The 25,328-nt window shown below is 38.8% G+C and overlaps 1 protein-coding gene across 5 annotated transcripts in view; it reads right to left on the minus strand.

Annotated features, from left to right (window-relative positions):
- Positions 1-25,328, minus strand: part of ZNF236 (zinc finger protein 236) — an 83,579-nt gene that overhangs the window by 21,261 nt on the left and 36,990 nt on the right. For all 5 annotated transcript variants that reach the window (XM_033075495.2, XM_033075281.2, XM_033075224.2 and 2 more), the window contains exons 11-23: positions 23,985-24,257; positions 22,032-22,235; positions 20,106-20,250; positions 17,602-17,862; positions 17,100-17,350; positions 16,386-16,487; positions 11,385-11,536; positions 10,188-10,294; positions 9,942-10,093; positions 9,625-9,837; positions 9,000-9,279; positions 5,615-5,718; positions 1,598-1,963 (exon numbers count right to left, since the gene is read on the minus strand). In XM_033075495.2, the coding sequence (XP_032931386.1) occupies positions 1,598-1,963; positions 5,615-5,718; positions 9,000-9,279; positions 9,625-9,837; positions 9,942-10,093; positions 10,188-10,294; positions 11,385-11,536; positions 16,386-16,487; positions 17,100-17,350; positions 17,602-17,862; positions 20,106-20,250; positions 22,032-22,235; positions 23,985-24,257 (2,610 nt within the window). The remainder of the gene's footprint in view (positions 1-1,597; positions 1,964-5,614; positions 5,719-8,999; positions 9,280-9,624; positions 9,838-9,941; positions 10,094-10,187; positions 10,295-11,384; positions 11,537-16,385; positions 16,488-17,099; positions 17,351-17,601; positions 17,863-20,105; positions 20,251-22,031; positions 22,236-23,984; positions 24,258-25,328) is intronic.

Consider the following 25,328-nt stretch of genomic DNA (forward strand, 5'->3'; position numbering starts at 1 on the left):
TACTCCCACATTTTGCACAGAACAGACACAGTCAAGTATCAAACTGTCAAAGCTCATCCTCCTTCAGTGCATCATTAGGATGCTAATGCATCCTAAGATGCATTAGCAATTGAAATCCAGAAGTCTTTAGAACTTGAAAAAGCTGTAATTTCGAAAGTTGAACAGACCATCTCTACAAAAGGTCTTGAGAAAATACATGGAAAAAGTAATCTTGTGTTTGATGTACTTTCTTCTCCAAACACCTTGAGTGTGATCAACCAGTTTCCATCGGCTGCTGCTTCAAAAACACCTATCCTTCCCTTCTCAGTACTCTTTAATATAATAAATCTGGTTTACAATGCACCCAAAAAATACCTGCTCTGGCCAAAACCCACATTATCAGTCTCAATTTAAGAAGGCCTCTTTCTAGGACATCTGGACAAGCTAAACACTCCTCCTTATTCTGGTCAAAAATACAAGCAAACATCAGTCCATTTTTCATCACAAGTTCTTCACTAACTGTGCCTGTCAAATAACATCAGTATCTTCTGAATACCAACAACTTGTTCATTTTGGAGAACAGTTTAGGTCAAATCAGATAAGCTGGAATGGCCACAGTTAGTGAAAATATAATACTCTGAATTTGTGAGTATTCCTGCACAATAATAGACATATTCTGAAAAAAAATGCCAAAGCACATAAAATCAAAGTCTCACTTTCAGAAATGACAGACAGTCCAAGACCCACAATTTAAGTAGTACATGTAAGAGTACCAAGGCACATCTCTAGACACCTTAACACTATTCTGCTCTTAAAATGGTACTTGTCCCAAGTTTACCTGAGCACTTACACAAACATTGGGTCAGTGAGCACTTACACAAAAAATACCTGAAAAAAATTTAGAAATTAGCAAGGATCATTCTCCAAAGGTCACTTTTGCAACATGAAGCGTGTTGGGTACTCTGTGCCGGTTGGCCTCAATGAATGGCCTGTGGCACATTTGAAGCTGTGCTAATGAAGCTGTAGTCACCGCCAGTTGGTGAGACTTCACATCCTAGGCACTTAATTATCTAACATACACACCTATACTACTAGTTTTTTGTCTTGCTAAACAGCTTTCCTTTTCTGTGTTGAGGTTGGGGGTCTAGTGGTCGGTTTTCTTTTGTTGTGTGTGTGGTTTGTTTTGGTTTTTTTTTTTATTTTGGAGAAATAACTACTAATGTACAGCAGAGGATATGCACTTAAAAGATACTCTACATTACCCACATAAACAACCAGAGTAGACAAATAGAGTAACTGCTTTGCTTCTTTTCTTTTTAAATAAATCCAACAAAGAATTGCAAGCACTCCAGCTATTTGTTATCTGCATTTTCTTCCTCTCTGCAGTGCAATACCAACAGTAGAACTGAAGAGGCTTTTAGGTGAACTACATATATGTTTTCTTCATTCTTAAATAAGTAAATTTCTATTCATGTCACCACTGTGCATCATACCATGAATTCAATACAACTCCTAACTGTTTAGCAAGCATTATTTGGCCAAACTTTCTGAACTCTAATAGAATGCAAATGCCATAACTTGATCTCCACACTACCACCACCACACCATCCATTTTTACCTGACACTGAAGCAGGCAGGATAGCCTGGCCCACAAGTCCTTGTTGAAGTAAATTTTGATCAAACTGACTCGTCAAAACAGAGTTATTCATGATGAACACATTAGGGTCTGTTGAGGATGAATTAAGAAGACTGACTGGTTGTAGTCCCTCAGTTGAAGTCCGAGCAACAGGTTTCCTAACTTTCTTTGTATCCGGTTTATAATGACACTGTATGTGAGTTTTTCTGCGCCCTGAAGTACGAAACCGCAAATCACAGTGTGGGCATTTGAAGGGCTTTGCTCCCGTATGCAGGCGCATGTGAACTTTTAGACTTCCTTTTGTAGAAAAAGAATTACTGCACACATGACAACAGAAGAGTTTCTGGCCTAGAAAAGTTTAAAAACCAAAAAGATAAATGAATAAACCTTTAGAAAGATGGACAGGGCTAAATAATCCAATTAACAAACCCCATAACAGATTCTAAACTAATCTGAAGAGAACAAATTTGAAATAATTGGACTTTATAATTTGGCTGCTTTTCAAGTGAATTAAGGTTCTCAATGAAGGGCATATTAACTTTTTCCTTTTACTAAAACTCCATATGCTTTTAAAGCTTTCATGCAGAATCTTATTTGGTCACCTTCATGTCGTCCTCCTCACCTTCCTGACTAATCCAGTTGTTTCAACTACACAGCTCATAAACTGGAAAATTGAAAGTTTCATCTCAATCTCCTGAGCATTTGGCTCCTACTTACTTAGCCACTCATTTCCTTTTTAATTCCAGCAGCTTTATTCTTCTGCTTCAATGCTGCCTCAACTAACCAGTATTAATGGATTACAAGTAGGAAATTATTAAAATTAAGTGAGATAGCATTATAAAACAAAATATCAACCCCACAAAGTAATCCAGAAGTACAGAAATCTGGTCTATACATATACAGACCTCTTTGTCTCTCCTTTCAGAGTGTGTAACATCTGAAAAATATCCTTGTTCTCAAATGGAATTTTTAATGTACTACAAGTACTAGCAAACTGCAGAATTTATTCCTTTAACTATATGCACAGCTGTACAATTCACAAAAAGCATAATGTAACTATCTGGCAGAAAACATGCCACTACAGCTGAAAACCCACTACAACTCCTGAAATTCCCAGGCCTTCCAGCACAATAATGCTTCCTACCTAAACAAAGAAAAGAAACTAATTTGGTAAAAAAATCACAAGAGCAATGTGTGCCTGATTCCTGCTATTGAGTTACAGTTTCCATTTACACATAAGAATCTTTCATCAATTTCCTGAGTTACAATTCAAGCCACTTAAAATTACAAAATCCTGGTAAACTGTAGTCACTTCTTGTTCAACAAAACTAAGTAAACCTCTGACAATGTTCTGTTTTAAAAAATGGAGAAGAGCCCAATAACATGAGCCACTACAACAACGGGAATCTGGACTGCAGCAAAGTCATCTACAACATTCACAGTGCCACAAAGGAAGCCATCCAACAGTCTTTCTCATTAAATAAAAAAATCTCCATCCATTGGGAGAAAGGGGGGTGGAAAAATAAAAGAGAGAAAAGAAAACCAACAAAAAATAAGCAGGAAGGAACAAACAGAACATCTAAAGTCCTGTTATTTAAATATGCAATAAGATTATGACCTGACTCTTGGGCCTTTTGTTTCAATACTAGGAATCGGAAAAGAAAAATAAATGACGGTTGAACTATGTTTGCGGTAGTTTAGTAGTTTCAAGTTAGTGTCCGCAAAGGAAACTTAGAGGGAAGATGATCACAAATTTGGATGAAAAGTCATCAAGGAATGGCAAACACTAAATCAACACTGCTTCCAAATATAGCAAAAATTAAATGCCACTGACATGCCACACCACTGGCTACACAGCTAACATGTTAACAAGAACTGTTACGTTATTAGGAAACTAAAAAAGCAATGAAGACAGAAATGCAATAGTGTGTGACTTCAGTTATCCCACTTTATGCTAGATAAGGATGCAGGAGCTAAGTGTTCCAAGAACCATACACCTCACAGAGAAACTTCCAATCTTCCAGTAAAGCCCCAAACTAATTCTTTGGATCATTGCTGATTACAAATGCTATCAGGTAGGTTCCTACCCAGGTAACTCTCATTTACAGGTGAGGAAAAGACTTGCTGTTCAAATCAAACTATTTTTAGGGGAGTTATGGACATCAATACTGTAAAATTTTTTTCTTGTTCATTTAAATAAATTATGTATGTCTCAATATAAAAACAAATTAACTATTAGATGTAGGTATTACCCACAGATTAAGACAGCATTCCAGAAAGCAATCCAGGCTCAAATGCAGAAAACTGCACATTAGCTAAACTTCATCAAGCACAAGCTGGTCCAAGTATAAAAGAACATGGAAAAAAACTCCTCTAAGATAAAATGAATTACAACAGGGAAAAGGTGATGTGGCTTTAGCAGTGAAAATTACACCTCACAAATCTGTGAGCACTTTTTGAAGAAGATCAGATTTCCAATACATCTGGATTTTTGGCATTTTATGCTGGTTTTATACAGAAGACCTTAATAAAAATGCTGTCACAGGATGAAAGGACAGTGTCTTTTCATGAACTAAAGAAAAAGAGTTCTAAGACAGAACACAAATGGTTTATATAGACAATTTTCACAAGGCTGGAAGTCACACAAGAGTTCTTGAACACCTGAGCAAGGACTCAAATTTCAAAATTGTACTACATGTATGTGAATGAGAAAATGAATAGCAGGTTGGGAAAGTCTGTTTAAGGATGTTAAAATAATAATTTATAAAGCTCCATCATATATTATCAAAATGTCTGTATAACCATATAGAGCTTAAAAATTAAGGAGAAACAATTTCTCTTTACTTCTCAGACAAAAAATTAGTGGGCTTAGGAACAAAGTTATCAAGACTGCAAACTGAAAATCAAACAAATTCAGGAACTTACTACTACTGACTGTACGGAAGGCCATTCCTTTTTACCCATGCAGAAAACAACTGGATAAAACTAAGGTAAAATATTCCATTAAAGTTCTCAAGCAAAGAGATGCAATCTCTCAGAATCTCACAATCTGTAAACTGCTTGAACCTGTAGGTAAATTACATAATCCCTGCTTTGCTCCTTTCATTACCCTTACTATCTGCTAATGTCTGTCCTGATCTACACAATCTCATGTAACACGAGTACTATTTCTTACTAAACAACAATAGAAAGTACAAATACTGTAAAATGAAGAGGAAGCTTCCATGACCAAAATAATCAGGCATTACAGCATTAAAAGCTTTCTATCTTGTTTGGGTTTTTTATTATTTTTGAAAAGAAATAATAATAAAATTTAATGAAACTGCAGAGAGTTTTAGAAATTAATAAGTTCAGGACTGGGTTTATTACAGAAGTTCAATGGTAAGAAGAAAACAAGTATGGAAGACTTAGAAAGTTTTTTTTAAGTAGTGCAAAATTGCAGTTGAAAAATACTACTATTAAAATCAGACCTCTCTCAGGAATACAAATACCTACTCTAAAAATCTAAATATTACAGATAGTAGGTTTTCATTCCACTTGCAAGATCCAAACAGCTGAATGCTCAAAATTTTTGTAGTTTTATTTTCCAGTTTACATAGCAGTACCAACATAAATGTTTATAGGGTTTTTTTTCCTCTAACTTAATTTTATAAAATTCCCTCAACTCCATCTTCTTACTCAGGAAAATAATTTATCATTGAAATGCTGCAGAATGGCAGGACAGGAACATACTCAGGATACTTACATACACACTCTCTGCATGAGTTAAGACCATGCTTTAGAGGCCTACTAATAGAGAAGGCTGCAATAACACTGTTTATTCAGAATGTTCAGATGTGATTCATTAGATGGTGTCACAAGGAAAAAAATTCCCCTAGCACAGTCATCCACAGTTCCAAATACTAGATCACAGTGAAACATTGCATTTCTTGCAAACTCTGTACTTAAACAGGTGGTCAAGAAATCAAACACCTTCTAACAAAAACATGCAAAACTGACCTGTGTGCGTTTTAACATGACAATCCAGAGTGGATTTTACAGTGAAACTCTTCCCACATTCATCGCACTTATACGGTTTCTCTCCAGTATGGATACGAACATGCCTAATAATTTTGGGATAAATGTGTAAGTGAATTTCTGCTTTTATGTCAGTTTGTACAAATACTAATTTTCTATCTTATTACAGTAATTTCACAACCATAAGGCGCACCGGACTATAGGGCGCACCCGCCGGGAGTTGGCAAAATTCGCAACTTTGTAGATCAGATAAGGCGCACCGGACTATAGGGCGCACTTTTTTTTTGCAGCGAGGCTCCGCCCCCAGCTCCCTCCGCGCGGTTGCTGGTCGAGGCCCCGCCTCAACCCGGCAGTCATTGGCCCCAGGGCCCGCCTGTACCTGGCAGGGGCGGTGCCGCGGGGCCCCAGGCCCGCCTGCATCCGGCGGGGCCAGGGCATGGCCGCCGCCCCTCCGTGCTGCCTCTCCGGGGCCGGGCTATGGCCGCCACCCCTCCGTGCTGCCTGCACGGGGCCGGGCTATGGCTGCCGCCCCTCCGTGCTGCCTCTCCGGGGCCGGGCTATGGCTGCCGCCCCTCCGCGCTGCCTCTCCGGGGCCGGGCTATGGCCGCCGCCCCTCCGCGCTGCCTCTCCGGGGCCGGGCTATGGCCGCCGCCCCTCCGCGCTGCCTCTCCGGGGCCGGGCTATGGCCGCCGCCCCTCCGTGCTGCCTGCACGGGGCCGCTGGGTGCCTGTGGAGGGGCGGCTCCGCCTCTACGGGGCCGGTGGGTGCCTGTGGAGGGGCGGCTCCGCCTCCACGGGGCCAGGGGGTGCCTGTGGAGGGGCGGCTCCGCCTGCACGGGGCCGGGGGGTGCCTCTGGACGCGCGGCTTCGCCTGCACGGGGCCCGGGCGTGCCTCTGGAGGGGCCGTACCGCTTGCACGGGGCTGGAGGTTGCCTCTGGAGGGACGGCTCCGCCTGCACGGGGCCCGGGCGTGCCTGTGGAGGGGCGGCTCCGCCTCCGCGGGGCCCGGGCGTGCCTGTGGAGGGGCGGCTCCGCCTCCACGGGGCCGGTGGGTGCCTGTGGAGGGGCGGCTCCGCCTCCACGGGGCCGGGGGGTGCCTGTGGAGGGGCGGCTCCGCCTCCACGGGGCCGGGGGGTGCCTCTGGAGGGACGGCTCCGCCTCCACGGGGCTGGAGGGTGCCTGTGGAGGGGCGGCTCTGCCTCCACGAGGCCCGGGCGTGCCTCTGTAGGGGCCGTGCCGCCTCCACGGGGCCAGGGGGTGCCTGTGGAGGGGCGGCTCCACCTCCACGGGGCCGGGGGCTGCTTGTGGAGGGGCCGTCCCGCTTGCACGGGGCCGGGGGGTGCCTCTAGAGGGGCGGCTCCGCCTGCACGGGGCTGGAGGGTGCCTGTGGAGGGGCGGCTCCGCCTCCACGGGGCCCGGGCGTGCCTGTGTAGGGGCGGCTCCGCCTCCACGGGGCCCGGGCGTGCCTGTGGAGGGGCGGCTCCGCCTCCACGGGGCCGGGGGGTGCCTCTGGAGGGACGGCTCCGCCTCCACGGGGATGGAGGGTGCCTGTGGAGGGGCGGCTCCACCTCCACGGGGCCGGGGGGTGCTTGTGGAGGGGCCGTACCGCTTGCACGGGGCCGGGGGGTCCCTCTAGAGGGGCCGTCCCGCTTGTATGGGGCCGGGGGGTGCCTCTGGACGGGCCGTCCCGCTTGCACGGGGCTGGGGCGTGCCTCTGGAGGGACGGCTCCGCCTCCACGGGGCCGGTGGTTGCCTGTGGAGGGGCGGCTCCGCCTCCACGGGGCCGGGGGGTGCCTGTGGAGGGGCGGCTCTGCCTCCACGAGGCCGGTGGGTGCTTCTAGAAGGGTCATCCCGCCTGCACGGGGCCGGGGTGTGCCTCTGGAGGGACGGCTCCGCCTGCACGGGGCTGGGGCGTGCCTGTGTAGGGGCGGCTCCGCCTCCACAGGGCCGGGGCGTGCCTGTGTAGGGGCGGCTCCGCCTCCACAGGGCCGGGGCGTGCCTCTGGAGGGGCGGCTCCGCCTCCACAGGGCCGGGGCGTGCCCGCCCCTGCTCCGCCCCACCTCCACCTGGCAGCCATGGCCCTGCCGGCTCCCCCCGTGGCTCACAGCTCGCACTTCCGGGTAGGCAATTTTTTTGAACTTTGTAGATCAGATAAGGCGCACCGGACTATAAGGCGCACTTCCGGGTTCCAGGGAAAATTTTAGTCAAAAGGGTGCGCCTTATAGTCGTGAAATTACTGTAATTCCAGAATTAATGAAATACTTATACTAGCATTAATCTAGGCAGAACACGAAGATTTAAGTACAGTAATTTCATGCTAACAAGCCACACTGACTATAAACCGCATCTCCAGGTGTCGGTAACATTTCGTTCTTTGTCCATGCATAAGCTGCACCTGATTACACGCCTCTCTGTCGTTTGCAGCGAGGACCCGCGTGCAACAAAGTTGCCAATCAGTAACAGAATTGCAGGATCGCGGGGTTTACTGGCTCGTCTCGGGCCGTGCGGGCTCAGACCGCTCGGGGCTGCCGACGGGGCCAGGTGGTCCAGCTCAGCGCTGCCGCTCGGGGTCGGCCGCCACTGCCGCTGGGCTTGCTCGCCCCGGCCCGGTGATGCCCCGCGGTGGCAGGCAAGGACAGAGCCTGCCGGCACCCACTGCGGTAGGAGCCCCCCTGCTCCCGCGGCAGCAGTTGCAGGCGGGGACGAAGCCTGCCTGCTCCTGCAGCGGCGGTGGCAGGCGGGGGCGTGAACTCCCCGCCTCCACCCCGAGCTGCGGGGCCGGCAGGAGGGAGCCCTCGCCTCCCTCCTCCCCCGTGCTGCCAGCAAGGACCCCGCCTCCACCTGCTGCGCAACAGAGCAACCAATTTGTAACAATTGCGGAATCCCAGGTTTTACTGGCAGGTGCTCAGCTCAGCACCTCGGCTGCACTTCCAGGGTTGGAAATTTCAGAAATTTTTTCACATATTCGCCACTCCTGAGTGTAAGCCGCATTTCTGGGGTGGGAGCAAAATTTTAGTCAAAATGGTGTGGCTCATAATCACGAAATTACTGTATTTGCACTTTTTCAACAGATTTTTACATATTTTTATATGCAAGTATTAGAGAAAGAAGAAACAATTTTTTCTAAAACTTCCTAATAATAATTTTAATACTGCAGGAAAATAAATATGGAGAAGCTGTATTAGTCATATTCAGAATATCTAACTCTTTGACACATTTTTATACCACTGTGAAAAAGAAAAACTTATGTAAATACTGAAGTTAAACTTCAACGTGGGCATAAAGAGTTATACGAAACTCTTATTGCTAAAGTTTCTGGTGAACTATTCAGCAAATTAAAAACATATGAAAATCTTTCCATTCCTTACCTGACTAAATCACTGGGTTTTTTGAAGCTTTTGGGACAGTAACTGCAACAGTTGGCATATTTGGGCTCTGCTTCCAGTTCTGCTTGCTTATCTTTGATTTCACTAATTCTGTCTTTCTCTGCAGCTGACTGAACAAGAACTTTTTCTGAAACAGTAGCACTTTCTTGAGGCCTAATCTTTGCCAGTTCTGCTGTCTCTTCTTCTGTAAAAGTTATGACACCAGGACGAGATTTTCTGGAAGTCCTTTCAGAGCTTTCATCATCATCTTCAACACATGCAACTTTTAAGTAAAAAACAAAAAAATCAAACCAAAAAAAGAGCTGGATTTATGATTCTTATTTTTATAATAACTAACACAGGTTAAGTAATACAGGACAAAAAATCTTCTCTTTTAGTGACATACAAAGTAGCTATATCACATACAATACCTTTAATGCGCTGGACAGATCTTGGAAAACTAATTTCTTTAAACAATCCAGATAACATAGCAATTTCAGGAGCTCTGAACAGTAGACATTAGTCACGCTATTTTTTACCATTAATATTACAACATTCATGTAATCCACCAAAACATCTGTATTTCTTACGTAGTAAGGACTGTAAAAGTAAAAATGAAATCATTTACCTCCCCCTCCTGTATCTGTAGCTGCTGCTACAGCTGAGGAGACTGTCTGATGTTTTTTCATATGTTTTTTGCAGTGAACAGTTGTTCGAAAGCTTTCATCACAGAATGGGCACTTGTAAGGCTTCATGCTCATGTGAGTTGCCATGTGCCTGGTAAGGCTGCCATTAGTTGTGAAGGAGGTATTGCAAATGCTACAGCTGAATGCTTTAACTCCTTAAAGTAACAGAAACAAAGAAGTAGCATGCTATTTGTTTAATTTTATATACACAGGACATTTACAAAACCCAAACATGGGTTAAGCTAATATAGAGCTTTACCTGTATGAGTCTTCTCATGTGACTTAAGAACTCCTGAGGAAACAAAACCACGGCCACAGAGTTGGCATTTATAAGGTTTCTCACCAGTATGTGATCGCACATGCTGTTTCAAATGGCTGGATTTCTTAAAACCCTTGTTGCAATATTCACATCTATTAGAAGAAAATAGTTTTCATTAGTTTTATGTAATTATTAGCCATAAAAGATTTAGGAAATTCTGTTATAAAAGCGAAAAGTGTAACATGCCTATATGAACGCCTACTTTGATCTTCATTATCCTCAAGAAAATGAGGTCGTTGGGTGTGCAACTCAAGTTCTTCCTGTGGTGACTGATCTTGTATCAAGCGAGCGGTCTAAAAATCGAAGACTCGAGTGAATTTCAGTAACTCAATTTATATATAGTCTCACAAATAGGCAAGAAAAAATTACAGCATTCACAGTCAACACAAGTAATTAAATTTATACATTTCATACATTTTGACAACAAATAAAGAGTGCAATATAATACTTCACTCTTCCATAGTGAGCAGGAAAGCGTCAAAATGTTCAGCTATTGAACTGGAATAAAAAACCAACATAGTGTGCTTACATTTCTCTGAATCTCCACAAAACTGTATCTAAATTGTCTAGATTTTCTAGTGTTTGAGGAGTTAAATTTAAAACTAGAGCAGCCGTTTTAAACACTGAGTAAGCAGCAAAACAGTGTTGCTGACAGCCTTCACTAGTTTCTGAACATTCCTTTAAGTAAAAGCCACAACAGAATAATCCTTGAGAACAAAAGCATGTTTCAAGATTTGAAGCCAAGGAAATTCCAAAGCCCGTAGTTTGAAATTACTCAAACTCTTCCAGATCCTAAAACCCACATCAGTTCTCTGACAACATTTGCACTTTGCAAACAAGTTTGAAGGGACAGTAACTCGGAGATCATCATGGTAAATACATTACAGCAGATTGTCCTCATGCTAGGTACTTCTACTATCATAAAAAGTTACATTTAAACTGTATTTTTAGCAAATGAGCCCTTTTATAAGTTTAACTAAATGAGAACTATGCAAAAACATCACACACTGCAATATGTAAGCTCCATAAATGATCACTGAAGATTTTCAATGCTTTTTTTATTACTTGATCATATACGCTTATAGAAATTTAATCATTTAAATTTGCAACATTACATCCACTCCTTAGTTTTAAACTCACAATCCGATATTATAGTATTTTTTAAGTCTAGGGCATCAAAACATACACCTCCTTTTCAGAAACTGTAGTCAAGTCACTTATCCTCTCCTCACCTTTCTATTTTCCAGTTATTAAACATAAGCAATCTAGAGAAGAAATCCTCAAACTTTTCTGACTTCTTGTTTTGTCTATCACCAATGAAAAGGTGCAAGCACGTCACAACTGAACACAGAACAATTAATCCTGCCTTCAAGTAGTACTTACTACGTTAATAGGCTCTGTATTTGGAACCTGAAGAAGGGCTGGTGGATGGTAACTCGTTGAAAGAGCCTGAGATTCAAGTGTGCTTGAATCCTGCAGCTGCTGTACAGCTGGAAATTGACTCTGTTGATTGTAGCTGTCATTCACAGTAAAACCTGACAGAAATTAAACAGTCATAAACCTGTAAAATACACTGATTTGGACTTTGAATAGCACCACACGTTTCTGAAGACTACCTTCAAAAGAGAACAAGTAGCATTACCATATAGTAACAGTTGTACTCTTCACTGTTGAGCATCAAAACACACATTTCTGGCATCTACATAATAGGCATAACAGGGTTACTTACCGTTAGCTGGAATTCTATTGGAAAATCTCCTCCACAGAAAAACACTGTTTGAAGTTTCTTCAGGGTGCCACAATTACCTTAGAGCCATTGAAATTTTGAATTTCTTGTATGTAAGCATGCATGTGTCAAACAGGTTGACCCATCTCCCTTTATCCACGTTGGTACCACGCTCCCTTAACTACACTGGAAGCCGATCACAAGGATGCAAAGCTCAGTGGGGAGGATGGCGGGTGAGTGGAGGAGATGACCCAATAGGAGAACTCCAGTTTCTGATAAAGTAACCCCATTTTCTCCTACTTTGGATCTCCTCCACATATTCCCACTCTTTAGATAATAGTAAAGTAGAGCCTCTCAAAGGCAAACTGCAAAGTAAAAAATAAACACATTTTTATTCACATTTTTGGTATAAAACTGTGAAATTTTTGTTTGGTTTTGTTCTCCTGAAATAGCAGATTTTAATCATCTCCTTTTCTAAATGAATGAATGAAATGATAGCACCAATGATGATTGAGAACCAGGGAAATACAGCTCAGATTGCAGTGTTTTTTAATGCTACTAGAAATGTCCTTTTATCAATCCTTTTAAAGTGTCTTAATACTTCCAGTATTAAAAAATAACCCACATTGTCACGTGGAAAAAAATTAAACCACAGGTTTAGTAATTAATGTACAGACAACAATTTCAGTACTTCTGTGCAGTTTGCCTTTAGTGGACAAAAAGGGTGAAGATTGTGAAAACAGGGTAGAAACAAACCCACATCAGATGATCACAGCATCAAAGGCCAAAAAGCAATGCTTACAGAATGTTTTTGAGCAACAGTAAAACAAAAACCTGGACGTGTTGAGCTTAAGCAGAAATTTTTCCAAAATACACCTTCCACAGCAGAAGAATATTGTAAATCAGTAGAGAATAAAACCCCTATTGCTTCCACCATAGAATGAAAACTCACAAATGTAAATACATCTTGAAAGCATTATTAATCAGGTCACAACTAGTCACCAAACCTAATGCAGAAAGTTGTATAATATTTTCTCTCCTAGAGTACCACAAAAGTACAAGGAAAAAAGATCCTAAAAGCTGGACCTTGAACCTCAATTACCCTTTGTGAAATGACAAAAAAGTAGCCTGAAGAAAGCAATGAAAAGTTCTGCAGTGATAAGAGAGTTTCTAATTTCTACTTCTCAAATAAATTTTAGAAGTATCTTTACAGAAAAATGATATTCCCACTACATGGGATGAGAATACAAAAATACAAGACTCAAGAAACTGAAGCAAAATGATGTTACTTACATGCCCTACATTAAAAATATACTATAAAAATATACTATATAAAAACTTGAAACTTCTAATCAATAGGTAAATTTTAATAGCTAAGAAGGATAAAAGAACTTATTGTGCTTATGACCTATTTAATTTCACAATGTTTAAATAAATTATTAACATCCTGAAAAATTTTCCAGGATCATGCAACAAAATGCTCAGGAAGAGAAGATCTGAATGTAGACATGTTTGCAGACAAAATGAAGAAAGAAATGCTACTTCTGAAAATAAACAGAAACTAAAGCTGTAACAAGAACATACATAACGCACCTCCATTTTGCTCAATTCCTAGCTTAAGGGTCAACCTCCCCTCAAAGTTTAAAAAATATCTGACAGTTTTGAACATTCTAAAGGCATCTGCTAGCACCATACTATTTCTACAGAATAGCACTAAAAAAAAACCCCCATACCACCAAACACCAGAATCCAGACATTCAGTCTGAGAAATTTCACAACACTTGTTTTCTGCTCGTTTTCATCACTGTATGTTGTTTCCCAGAAGCTTTTGATCAATCTTAAAAGAACAGAGAAAATCTTAAGCTAGGATAAGGGGCGCTTCTACAAAGTCCTCTAAACAAGGAATTGAATTTTGTGTTTTTCAGTACACGTAATTTGTGTTGCTTGGGGTTTTTTTGGTCCTAGGACATCATCCAACCTATTATCTCCTATATTACCAAAACAGTGAAAAACAGAATAGTCTGTAAATCATTTTACTCATAGAAAGATGTCTTGCTGTGGGAATGAGAAAACAACAATATGATAGTTACATATGTATTATGTAACAGTATGATACAATATCTAATTTAGCAGAAATTTCACATATTTTTTAAATTCTAACATTATAAACATCAACATGAACGTGTGCATCTCAGCAGGGATCAGTGACTAACAATTACATGTTCTGCAGGTTTACTTCTTAGGCAAAGGCAACCAGCTGAACAGTACTGACTGCAAATATGTGTGAATAGTTACTGAAAGATCAGAATTCTAAGCCCTGGGATTGCAGATCAGCTTCTTAGTAAAGTGAGCGGCATTCTGGTGGCAAGGGTATATTTGTATGGGCTATAGAACTAGCAGCATTTGGACTTCCAGTTTTTCAAGATCATCTGCCTATCACCACTATTTGAACCATGATTAGAGGGACACTTTCAAGTAAGTAAAGGTGATACAGTTTATAAGAAAACACATTTGGTGACAGATGATATTCAATAACCCAAAGACAATTTCAAGTAAAAGACGCATGTTTGTTCTGCCTTCACTTAAAAGTCTTCAAATGAAGATGCCTGAACACGCTACAAAGAACCTAAGTCCTTTTCCTCAGCCTTCAAATCCAGTTCAAATGAATCACAGATTATGATACTGTAGCACCCTCATTGGAGCTGCACTCCTTTACAAGTCTGAACATATGGGGAAGATAATCTATCTGAACAAACAAGAAATTCAATAGAAGTATTACGAACAAACCTGAAAGAACAAAGTTCTGCCTGGTCTATGCAGACTTAGAAATTAACCTTATCTGTCTAAAATGCAAAGTTGAGGTTTTTCCCTTCAAAAACGAAAAAGAAAAATCAAAAAATCTTTCAAAGATTTTTTTAAAACTCCTACGTTGTTTTATTAATAAACACTGGCGCAAAATATATTTTGAATATATATGAGGAATACAGCCTATAAATATCAAGAATAAAAAAGACAGTGTTTTAAGCTTGAATGTTCTGCCTAGCTGATAGGAAAAAGAAATTAGGAGCATGAAGCACAGATGCAGACATAGGGAGAGGGTCGACCAATTTAACGCATGCATCCGCGCAAATGCTTACCTACCTGAAATTCAAAAATTTTGAAGGGCTCCAGGATCTTCAAGGAAACTTCAAAGAGTTGGTAATCTGTGGATGAGATTCCAAGTAGAATAGGAAACATCTTATACAGATGAGACTTTAAAATGCCCACACCATATATGTTCTGTTTCTCTGAACCAATTTTACAACATATTGATGATCAAGCTAGATTTCTGATAATGAAAGAATTGTTTTGTGGGTTCTAGGAGTCTTTCCCCTCCCCTAGAAATCACTTGATATTTATATAATGCAGAAGATACACATACACAGAAACTGAAGCTTAAATAAGATAACAAGAGTTACTTATTGGGTTTATAAATTCTAAGGAGTCATTAAAAAAAAAACCAAACAAAAACCACCACCATTCTTCAGAATAATGTAGAACAAAAGGCTGGTTTTTTTTCTGTAGTGTCTTCTCATTCATTTGAAAAACTGCAAAAGTCAACCAATGAAAATAATCATAGTATTTTAAGAGGATCTGGATCAATCTTGTTTAATAAAGGTGGAGACTTTATTTTCTTTTCTTTACACGTAAAGCAGCATAACCTAGAGAATTAAAATTGGCAAATTATACCATTTCTTCACAGTCTGATGCAATTTACCACAGTCAATTAAGTTTTTACAAATGATACTATACAATTAAAAGGGAATGAAACTCAGAATAGAGAAGTTTGTGCAGAAAGAATACCAATTACTGGTTATCAGCTATATGAAGTTATTTCTTAGAGTCAGAAACAAGGAGATCTGGAGATAAGCAAGTGACGTATGCTTCCAAAACAAAACAAATGGAAACCTCTTGAATATTCCCCACCTCAGCAACAGTCCCCCTGCCACAAAATCCAAAACAACCATCAATAAAACCCCAAAACAAAATTAGTAGCTTCATATTATGCAACAATTCAAGAAACCCAGCAGTGAAAAGCATAGACAGTAATCTCTTCACTATTTTCAGGCTACACATGCCTAGGCATGTTTCTCTGTATTTTAGGGGAAAAAACAGAGTTTCCAGGTGCTTACAATCTCTTAGTTTGCTATTTTCATTGCTGTGTAAAATATAAAAAGAAACTGCTGCAGATAGATGAAAGTATGGTTTTTATGTGATTGTATTTTGCACTGTCTTCTTCCAAAATGAATCCCAGTATCTACTCACTCAAATCTTAAGTCTGTGTTTCTGATCATCTCAGGTTATGAGCATGTACTCTGAGGGAGAAACTTGGGCAAAATGCCTACTGCCATAACAATTTCAAACACAATCAAGGAAAGAATATTATATGCTTGACTATAAAACCCACAGTGTAATGACTAGACATTGGATCATAAAAGAAAAAAAAAACTAAGTATTCATAATATTCTACCAAGTATAGTTTCAGAATGGCAATTTTTCCCAAGTTTTCTGCATTGCAGTTACTTTGACTGCAGATGCTCACTTTGGAAATATTCATAGCTATGCTGTAAAGCTGGATTTATAAAAAATACTTTTTACCTCCTTTATTTATTACTAACCTTGTGATAAGCTCTGTTGATCAAATGGCTGCTGTGTTATAGTCTGTTGCTCAAACTGAGTAATGTTTTCCTGTAAAGCATGCTGGGATGTCACAAATCTATCTGAAATGGGGAAAAGAAGGAGAGAGGAAAGGGGGAAAGAAAAGGGGGAAATGTCAAGAAAAAAAGATGTAAATGTATATTTCAGTTGTTTCAAACCCCCCATATTTTACAGTCATCAATCAACTAAACTATTATTAGCTGAACAGGTATTTAAATTTTTGTTTATAGTACATTTTATTTATATTCCCCAGTTATACTTGATAACTCACTGCACCACGTAAGAAAGAGCAAAGAAGCAAAACCAAACTATTTTGTTCCACTATTACAAATAAAGTAAGAACATGGAACATTCACCTCAAACCACAGGTATTACTTTCTAAGTAGACTATAAAACAGTGCTTTTTAATAATAAGAGAACTAACATGGTAAGGTTTTGTGGACAGATTATTTTTCTGCATATTTGTTTAATAGTTTTGCTTGCTACAACTAAAGGGTGCAAACTCTAATCTTTTTATATTTTAATAGCAAACCTAAACACCAATGAATGAAACTACACTATATACTTTAAGTATGCAGTAAATAGCTTTTACTCCATGTATTTTTGTAGTTCCTGTCAAGAAACAATTTGTAAACTTACCTCATTATAAACCTTATCCTATTTCAAATACTCACCCTCATCTTGCTCTAAAGGCTGATCAGCCAATTCTTGTTCTAGTGCTGTTTCTTCTGTGCCTACTACTGGCTGCTGGTCTAACTCTAAAATAGCCTGCTGATCTGTTGCAACAGTTTCAGACTGCTGTAGCTCATCACTTTGTATCTCCACCTGCATTTGTGTAGAAACATGAATGCTCTGCTGATGTACTGTAGAATCATCTATTGAAGAAGACTGCTGATTCTGCTGAAGTTGCTGTGCAAGTTCATATCTACAAAGTAAGGTGAGAAAGTCTTTATGGTTTCATTTGACATATATCCTATTTATATGAACATTTTTTTAATTTTTACTATACACCACAATTTACTATACCTGAAAAGGTACCTAAGGTTTGCTACCAATAAATAAAAATCCTTATTCGAACATACACAGTTGCTACAGAGCAAAGCTGCCTTTCCAAGTATCTTTAAGGAATGGCTGCTAAACTACATTGATAGATTCATACAAAAATTGCAAGCCTACCTATGAGTCTTCATGTGCTTTTTACAGTTGAGTGATGTTTTGAATGTTTTTTGACAGTAGGGACACATATACGGTCGAAGGTCATTATGGATCCCCATGTGTCGCCTGAGGCTACCACCAGTAGTGAAGGCCCCGTTGCACACAACACACTTGAAAGCTTTCAATCCAGTGTGTGTTCTAATATGTGCTTTCAGAACTCCAGCTGACACAAAACCCCTTCCACACTGAGAGCACTTAAATGGCTTTTCACCTGTGTGAGACCTTTTTAAGAGAAAGGAGAAGTTAAAATACACTTAACAGTTTGATTTATAAAGTTATTAAAGGACTCAATTTTAAAATTAGCTAAATAAACCAAACTAAGGTGACAGCTGTATAGGATGGAAGAGGTTCCAATCAAGAAAAGCCAGAAATTGAACTTTATTAAGTTACAAACAACCTATCAGGGTTAAGAACAGTCCAATCTCCTTTTCTGACCATACTTTATCTTCATCACAATACTTGGGTTTAATTTTTCCATTCCAGATGGTGTAGTAGTTCTTCAGACTAGCATATTATCGCTCACATATATTTTCCTCAATTTAGCTAAAAAACTGTCCACAAAAGTTTGGAGAAAAAGACACAGTTCTCCTTGTATGTACTACCACTACACTTAACTTTTCTTGGGAAAAGAACTGTGTCTATCCCAAATAACTTCTGAACAAGGCACAAATCTGTCTCATAATGCTACGTGAAAAAAATATTCAAGTGGGAAAGGCCTCTCACTTTTATTATCAAAGTACACAGCACGTGTTAGTTATATCCTTCTTTCCAGAGGCACTAGAGGAGTTTCCCTTTAGGAACACACAGATACAAAATAGGTGGAAGGAAAAGTTAGGAAATGAAATGGAATGCAAAAAGAATTTTAAGGGTTACAACTATAGCATCCCAGGAGAGAGCTAGAAAGAAAGCAATGGGAATGCTAGGAAATGGCAGATAAAAGCAAGATTTTACTAAATCAGGAAAAGTTAGGGACAGCTTATGATTACAGCAACCTTGGAAGTCTATGACCACCACATCAGATGCCATAACAAAGTATGGACAGATGTTAAGATTACTCTTTTGCTACCAATACACACAATAAAAATCAGCAGTAGCGTATCCTGACTTTCCTTGCCTGGGGGATTATTTGACACACTATTCACAGTCACTGCTCTATTGAAAATACCCCTACTACATAGTTCCCTCTTTCTCAGAAAGGGAAACAAGCTTTGCAAGCAAGGTTCATCACCACTCCATGAGGACACACTCTCCACAGAATTATCAAGCATAGCAACTTAATTTTAGCAATGCCAGTTTACTAAGAGCAAAGATGTAAAAAAAATTCCTCCACAAAGCCTTAAGCAAAGCCATGCTTCATTCAGTAGTCTGTTGAAAGATCAAAGAAACACAGCAGCAAGTGATTTGTACCCACATAATATTTTTGCATTTTCAGGATAATTTGAAATTATTTTCATTTAAGTCAAACCATCTGGAATGTGTCTACAGAAGACAGTGAGAAATCTAGGTAGGATATTACAAAAGAAGAGATATTGTAAAGCTTCTCTTCCTGCTGGTAAGACAGCATATAAAACCCAAGAACTGTTTCAAAGCAGTTTAAGAATGTAAAAATACAGGACTTGATTTGTAAAAAGAGTATGAGGAACTCACCATGATCTGAGCTAGAGAGAGTGAGAAAGCAGAACAGAGCTTACACTGCAGAAACAAGCTGATTACCACCTGCTTGTATGGACTTCTCCCTTAGATACTTGTAATCATCTTTGGTGGGGTTTTTTCATATTCCTTCTAATAATTTATAGTTTGTAAGTCAGAGAGCACTGTTTCATACCTTGAACTAAATGTTAAATCTCATTGCCTGTAAAACTGCAACCTAACTTTGAAGCTACTCCTCTTTTTAAAACAAGATTGGATTAGTTACCCCCACTGGTTCTCCTATAACCTAAATTTTTCTATGACTCCATGACTTTGTGGCTCTAATAAGCACTGACTATACGGAACTTGAACTCAGCTTCAAGCAACAAAATGATCCCCAACAATATTTACTTAATTATAATGTAAGTTCAAATTATTTTAGGTTTTCTACACAGAACAAAAGGCAAATTTCCTTCTCAAAAAATAGGAGTTACATACAAAGTAGGCAATCTGGAGTATGCAATTACAAAATTACCATAAGAATTCACAAACAGTGCTTGTTATTTCCCATACAGAGTTCTGGAAAAAAAAATTCAAATGTCAATGAACTAAACTGCACATTGAACACAACCACTTATACTGATAGAACTGCACATAGGTACGAGTTAGTCCAAAGCTTCCTTCAACTCTACAAGAAAAAAAAAAATCAATTATCACTGGTTCAGTGTTCAAGAGATGGTAAAAAAAAGTCTTTTCAGCAACTACTATACAAATTTCATGCCTTTCTACAAATTTGTCATGGCATACATTTCCTTTCTTTATTGTGTTTATTTTACCTGATGTGTTGTTTAAGATGACAGGATTTTTTATACGCTCGATGGCAATAATAGCATTTGTATGGTCTCTCTGCATTATTCACAAAATTATTGTTAAAATAGTTTTGGAAGACCGGGCTGTTCCTCGGGATTGGCTGGATAAGACCTGCATATATAAACACACACACACAAAAAGGAAAAAAAATTATTATAAAGTTATTCCAAAGATGCAGTAGCCAGAAGAGCTAGCATTTGAAAAGAAAGCACAACTAAACTTGAAGTATCCAAAAATAGAAAGAAATTGTGCATATTTTCAGCATTTACTTAAAATTATGTGCTCATCTATTTAGCATTATAGATATTATACTGTACATGGTATTTTAGTGGTAAGTTGTTATTTTATTAACAGGTCCACCTCATTAGCAGCTTTGTCCAAAATAAGCATTAACTTCAGAAAAATTCAACAGTTATGAATTCATTGCTAATCCAATAATATCTTCTTCCAACCTTGACCTTAGCAAATGATATTTTATCAATGTATATCAGGTATTATCACGCATACAAATTGACAAATATTTAATAAGCCTTTTGTGAAAAGCATTGAAACAGGTAGAGAACAATTTGCAGACCTTTTTTCATAGGCTTTAGGAAAATTAGGACTACTTTAGAAAGCAAAATATATATCAACAGAAGTGCCACTCAAAGACAAACACTATTAAAAAGTAACATTATTATGTTCTTGACATATCTAAAATAACTATGGTAATTTTTTTTTGGTGGGAGGGGAAGGATTAAAAATGTGGAAATATTGTCAAGAGGTTGAAAAAACATGACACCTAGATAAACTGTAGAACTTATTTTTACATTGAACATTCTAGTATCAGCAGAGTTCATCTGTTATCAGCATCCACAGGAAACAACTTCTGTAGTATTTCTTGTTAATATTAATTGTTCTCCAAAAATCGGACTGTCACTGAGCAGATCCTAATTTATCGAAGAGGAGCTTCTCTTCAAAATCAAGATATGAGATTATACTTTTTTCTGGGATTCACTCAATAAAGAAATACTATGTGATCTGCCTGAACTTGTCAACTAAGTTTTGACTGCACCCCAAAAATTTAAGTTTCTTCTATCTGATACCAAAATAACCCCTACTCTTAGTTTACTAACTCCTGGATGCAGTAAAAGCAAAAGGATTTTTAAAGAGTGATAGTAATTTTATCAATATATGCTAAAGGTATTACCAATGTAAGATTCCAGAATAAATTTATACAAAAATATTAATGAGTAAGTCTGTTACATGCTTTTAAAGTATTTGTTATAATTATGACCTCAGCTGAATTAGTAGCAATCATTAGTGGTCATGTTTCAAAAAAAAAAAAGGGCAGCTTAATTCTGGGACCTGCTTTGAGAATTCATCCAGTTAATTTAATTCTATTGTATAAAAATTGTCACAAGGTTACGTAAAAACACTTTTTGGAAGCAGCTGTACAAAACAATATGCTGTTGTCCAGTAGAGATCAACGTAGTGGGTGAGGTGTTTACTCTTTGTTGTTTGATTGAACACTCTGCTCACCCCTGACTTGTCTATTGTGTATCTTTATGCTGGAGTCTTACATTGGTAACACTCTAGGTAATGAACTGTCTATCATCTCTTCTATACCAACAGTCTGATAATAGTCAAATAAACTCCTAGTATAAAAATGCACATACTTTATTACAAGTAAGTATTATACAATTTCACTGCAAATAAAAAATACTGTTCTTATTAATCCTAATGCAAGCAAACTACAAAATACGGCACTTTGCTGAAGTTGGTTTTTGATAACTTATCTCTACGTGCGTCTTTGTGAGTGGGTTCTGAATGCTTTTGCTTGATTAAAATGCAACCTTTATACTCCACTGAAATTCAAATTTCAAGAGAATACGGATTTACTTGTTCTTTACCTAAATCAGTTATGAGTATGGGCTCTTGCAAAGGAATATCTGGTACTGGACCACTTGACTTTCCTACTCGAACTTTTGCGGGTTTACGTTGATGTCGCAGCTTTCTTAGTTCTGTATGTTTAAAATGTGAAGTGATGTGAGTTTTCCGATGGCCCGATGTTCTAAACTTCTTGTCACAGTGAGGACAAGCAAAAGGCCTAACACCTGCAAAAGATTTAAAAAAAAAAAGAAAAATAGTTTAGAATTTTATTTCCATCAACCTAGAAATGTAGCTTTAGAATACTGATTCTTTTTCCTGATTTGGCTTTTGGGGTTTTTTTGCCTTCTGTCGTGGCGTTTATTGTGGCATAGGTTTTCAAAACAGATCCATAAAACCCAATCAAATAACAACTAATCTGCTGAACAGCTAATTGACTGAAACAAATCACTTGAAGCAAGTTTGCTATCAAGAAACTGCATGATGCAAAAGTGACAGTAATTTTCAGGTGTTTCAGAAGCTCTCCTAAGAATTGCACATGGCAGGTGAAAGCCTTTCCAAAACAAACTTTTTAAAAACTGTGAGAGAAAGGAATCAGCAAACACATAAGCAAGTATGTTACATAATAGGATAAAAGAGAGGGAACAGGGATGTGACAAAGTCAAAAAACTTCTAGATCCGTCTCTGAAAACATCCACTCTGATGGCAGTCAAAAAAGCAGGGCAACAGAAGTATCAAAGAACGACTGCAATGCAAAATTCAGTAGAAATATCTCCTTGGGAGAGATTTCCTAGAGAACTTGGTAAGTTAGAGCCAGCCAAAGCTGAATAACTTTCTGCATTTTCTCAAGGGGAAATCTTGCACTTAAAAGGCTAGGAAACATAACTGGGCATTATGAAGACAGCTTTTATCAAGTTCAATCACAGGCAGAAAAAATGTAGAAGAATGAAGCATTCTTCACAATGCAATAAATGAAACATTATCTGAAACTACAGAGCAGTTCCATAAACACTGGACTACCTGTTTTCCAAGCCACCTAGTGCTTCTGCAACTCTGAATTAATCTGAATGCTTGTAAGAAGTAAGCCTAACAGAAAAAAAAAAATATTGATTTACAAGTTTACAAAAAAAAAAAAGAAGCGGAAGAATTTCTGCAGGTGAATCCAATACTGATGTTTCATAGATAAAATAAACCAAACTGTAAAACACATTGGATCCCAAATGCACATAAGCCAATAAATGAGACTTTTGCAGAGGGTAATTACATAAACAGGAATTAAAGGGAAGAGCAGCACATTTATGTTGCTGAAACTTTATTTACCTGTATGAACAAAGAAAGAACTTGGATAACAACCAGGTAGCCTACCAAAACCAGAAAATTAATTGCTCTTTATGGAAAGGATAGTTCAATCACATAAAAAGGTTTTGAAGACATCACATATTATGTAAACAAAGACTATACGACCAGAGGAGTTCTAGTACATTCAGTGTAAGATGCTGGAAACAGGTAAGTTGGTGAAAACACAGAGCAATGCAGAACATAAAATGGGAAGTAACCAGTCCTGAGTGAAATTATCAAGAAGTGTGGGGAGGGGGAAGGAAGATGCAGAACAAATATTAAAGAAGACTGGGGATAAATAAAATCAGAACTCAAATTGCAAGAATATGACTCTTTAGAAAACACAATTAAATACATCCAGAATAGTGATATTTAAAAAGAACAACAGTTGACTCGGCATTAGAAAATTAAATGTCCATTTTTTATGTAAGAGATCTAAGTTTCAAAGCCATGAAACACTAGAAAGTTATGATAAAAAAATTACACTCTCATCATGTACAACACTAAAAAGATACATTGTCTGATAGCTATTAACAATGACACTGGAGACATGTCTACAACTTACACGTTTCACAGTCTTTTCTCATTCAAGGTCCCACCTACATCATAGAATACACAAAGCCATTTCAAGGCCTTACCTGTATGCAGGCGAATGTGAACTTTTAAACTCCCTGAGGTGGAAAAGCTTTTCATACAAAATTGGCACTTGAAAGCTTTAATGCCAGTGTGTGTTTTTATGTGTGCTGTTAGAGTGCTCTTCACAGCAAAGGCGCGGAAACACTGGGGACACTTGAATGGCTTCTCGTGGGTGTGAATGCGAATGTGGCGCACTAAATCGCTTGGTTTTTTAAATTCTTTAGAGCAATACGGACAAACATGCCATCTGATTCCATTTTCTTCACGTATAGAACCTAAAACAAGGAATACCAAAATGAATGCTTTTTATACCTTCTAACAATTCTTGAAAAATCCCACGACATTAATGCTATTGTACAAAAGCAATCAGATCACAAAAACAATTCGTGAAATAGATGCCATCACAACACACTTCATAGAAGATTAACTTCTCTATCAGAAATATTTTACTTCATGAAAATGGCGATGTGCTGAAATGACAAAAAAAAAACCCCAAGAGAATCCTGTTGAAATTCAAATAACGCAATTTCTATGCCACTTAAAAATGTAGAATGAGGCTGCAAATGCAATACAATACACCAGTTAACTTATAAATAACATATCTAACACAAAATTATCCAACAATGACTGCAAATCCTCAACCACAACCACACCAAATTATTTTATGTACTTAACACTTACCTAACTGGAGGAGATGATTTGTTTGACCCTCTCTTTTGCAAAATCAGATTTAAATTACATTTTGTAAACTTCCAAAGGGAGAAAAACTGCACAAACCCTGATAGATTAAAAATTTAAGGCTACCAAGAACCCTAAAGTCTGTCCTAACAGGACATTTTTTCTCAACAAAAAAAAAAATCAAAGAAACCCCTTCTAAAACCTATCAGAGTATTCTATTCATATATGTTGTTCAATATCAGATTGTTTGCTTATTTAAATCAGTTAACCTAGTGTTTCTTTTCCTGTCAACACACTCAGGTCATGTTACTATATCAAAAACCAAAAGTGGTTGTGTTTGACTGTACAGCAGTAACCTCTTATTTTTATTTGCAGTCACAGCTAGAGAGTTGTTACTCTTAAGTAACAAAATAATTATTAACTGAGGAACAACTTAATGTTAATTTTTATCACAGTTATACTGAAGAAGACAAGTTTTTACTTTGGAATAATTTCTCCATCCCTTGCAAAAGAAAATCAACAGCAACGTACCCATGAAGATACTACAGACAAAGATCAAAGCCTGCATTACAGCTCTGTATATACCAGGCTGACAGCTAAAATATGAAGGTTTTACTTGGAACAAACAACTTCTAGCAGCCATAAAGCTCAAGCAACCTGGAAACTGA

This window comes from Catharus ustulatus, chromosome 1, assembly GCF_009819885.2.
Source record: "Catharus ustulatus isolate bCatUst1 chromosome 1, bCatUst1.pri.v2, whole genome shotgun sequence".
Taxonomy (NCBI): Eukaryota; Metazoa; Chordata; class Aves; order Passeriformes; family Turdidae; genus Catharus; species Catharus ustulatus.